Source organism: Arachis duranensis, unplaced genomic scaffold (genome assembly GCF_000817695.3).
Source record: "Arachis duranensis cultivar V14167 unplaced genomic scaffold, aradu.V14167.gnm2.J7QH unplaced_Scaffold_165934, whole genome shotgun sequence".
Lineage (NCBI taxonomy): Eukaryota > Viridiplantae > Streptophyta > Magnoliopsida > Fabales > Fabaceae > Arachis > Arachis duranensis.
In genome coordinates this window covers 3251365-3252643 of record NW_026264258.1, presented here as the reverse complement: position 1 = coordinate 3252643, position 1279 = coordinate 3251365, and the positions used below count along the sequence as shown (strand labels likewise).

The 1279-nt window shown below is 33.2% G+C and overlaps 1 protein-coding gene across 1 annotated transcript in view; it reads left to right on the top strand.

Annotated features, from left to right (window-relative positions):
- The window catches only part of LOC127743843 (glycine-rich cell wall structural protein 1.0-like), a 609-nt gene extending 478 nt beyond the window's left edge, over positions 1-131 (top strand). Inside the window, exon 2 of the mRNA XM_052256016.1 lies at positions 11-131. Coding sequence (XP_052111976.1) covers positions 11-131 — 121 coding nt within the window. The remainder of the gene's footprint in view (positions 1-10) is intronic.
- The last annotated feature ends 1148 nt before the right edge of the window (positions 132-1279 follow it).

The window sequence follows — 1279 nt, the reverse complement described above, 5'->3', positions numbered from 1 at the left end:
GATATGGTAGCATAGGTGGAAAAGGAGAAGATGGTGGAGGCAGCGGAAATGGAAAAAAATTAAACGGGGGTGGCGGAAATGGTGGGTATTCCGGCGGTGGTGGTGCCGAGATGGAGGATATCGTGGCATAGGTGGAAAAGGATCGGAGGAGCTGATGGAGACGGTGAAAATGGAATAAATGGAGGCGGTGGTGGGGGAGGCAGCGGAGGTGGAGGTGAGATAGGTTGTGAAAGAGGTGAAGATAGGAAGTGGCGGCACCTATGGTTATCACCCTTAGACACTAGGTGAAAAATTAGTTATTACATGAAAATTTAGTCATTATCTAATTATTTAACGATTTTTAAATATTAACTTTACATTAAGTGACTACACCTAAATTTTCATCGTATAATAAATAACTGATAAATGATATTTATATCACTCTTGGTATAAAATAAGTTTGATTTGTATATGATATGAGTTTGTTTCATAATTTATGTAAATTGATGAGTTAGGTTTTAAAGATATGTTAACTAGTGACGTGACATGTTGAATTAGAGGATTATACTACAATGCTATTTATTATGTGAGTTTGGGTCATATGTCGCACTAGTATTTATCCAAACTTTGTTGTAAATGTAATTTATGTGTTACATGCATGAATGCAAAATGGATGTAATGGTGTGAAGGACATATATATATATATATATGGATTTGGATTTTCTAAAGTTTGAATTTTACTTTAGAGAATATGTGATCTTCTACCCTTGAATAATTTTTCTTTCATATTTATTCTTGGTCCCACTTATGAAATTAATGGTGAGAAATCACACTTTACTCTCTAAAGTGAAAATTCAAACTTTAGAGGATTCAAATCCCTATCTCTTAGTCTCTATTTCTCCATCTCTTCCTCCCTTCTAAATACAACCTAAGAATACTTGATAAGATTATTATTATTTATTAGTGAAAATTTTTAAATATTTTTTCTCAATAAATATAAAACAAATGCATTAAAAATTTAAAATTTTTATATTTCGATAAAAACTTTCTCAAATTGTAACCTTAATACGAGCTCTTAAGGTACAAGTTAGCTAAACTCATCAAGTTATCAGGGCTTCATTCTGGACTGCAGGCTGAGATGCCAAAGGAGAATTTATTTTCGGACGCACTGAAAACTGAAAAGGACTAATAATAATAACACACACTACCCACAATTCAAGAGCTGAGGCCAAACCAAACCCAATCCATTATCATCTACATGTGAAACCTAATCCATTATTAACAAGTAGTCACTTCTGTT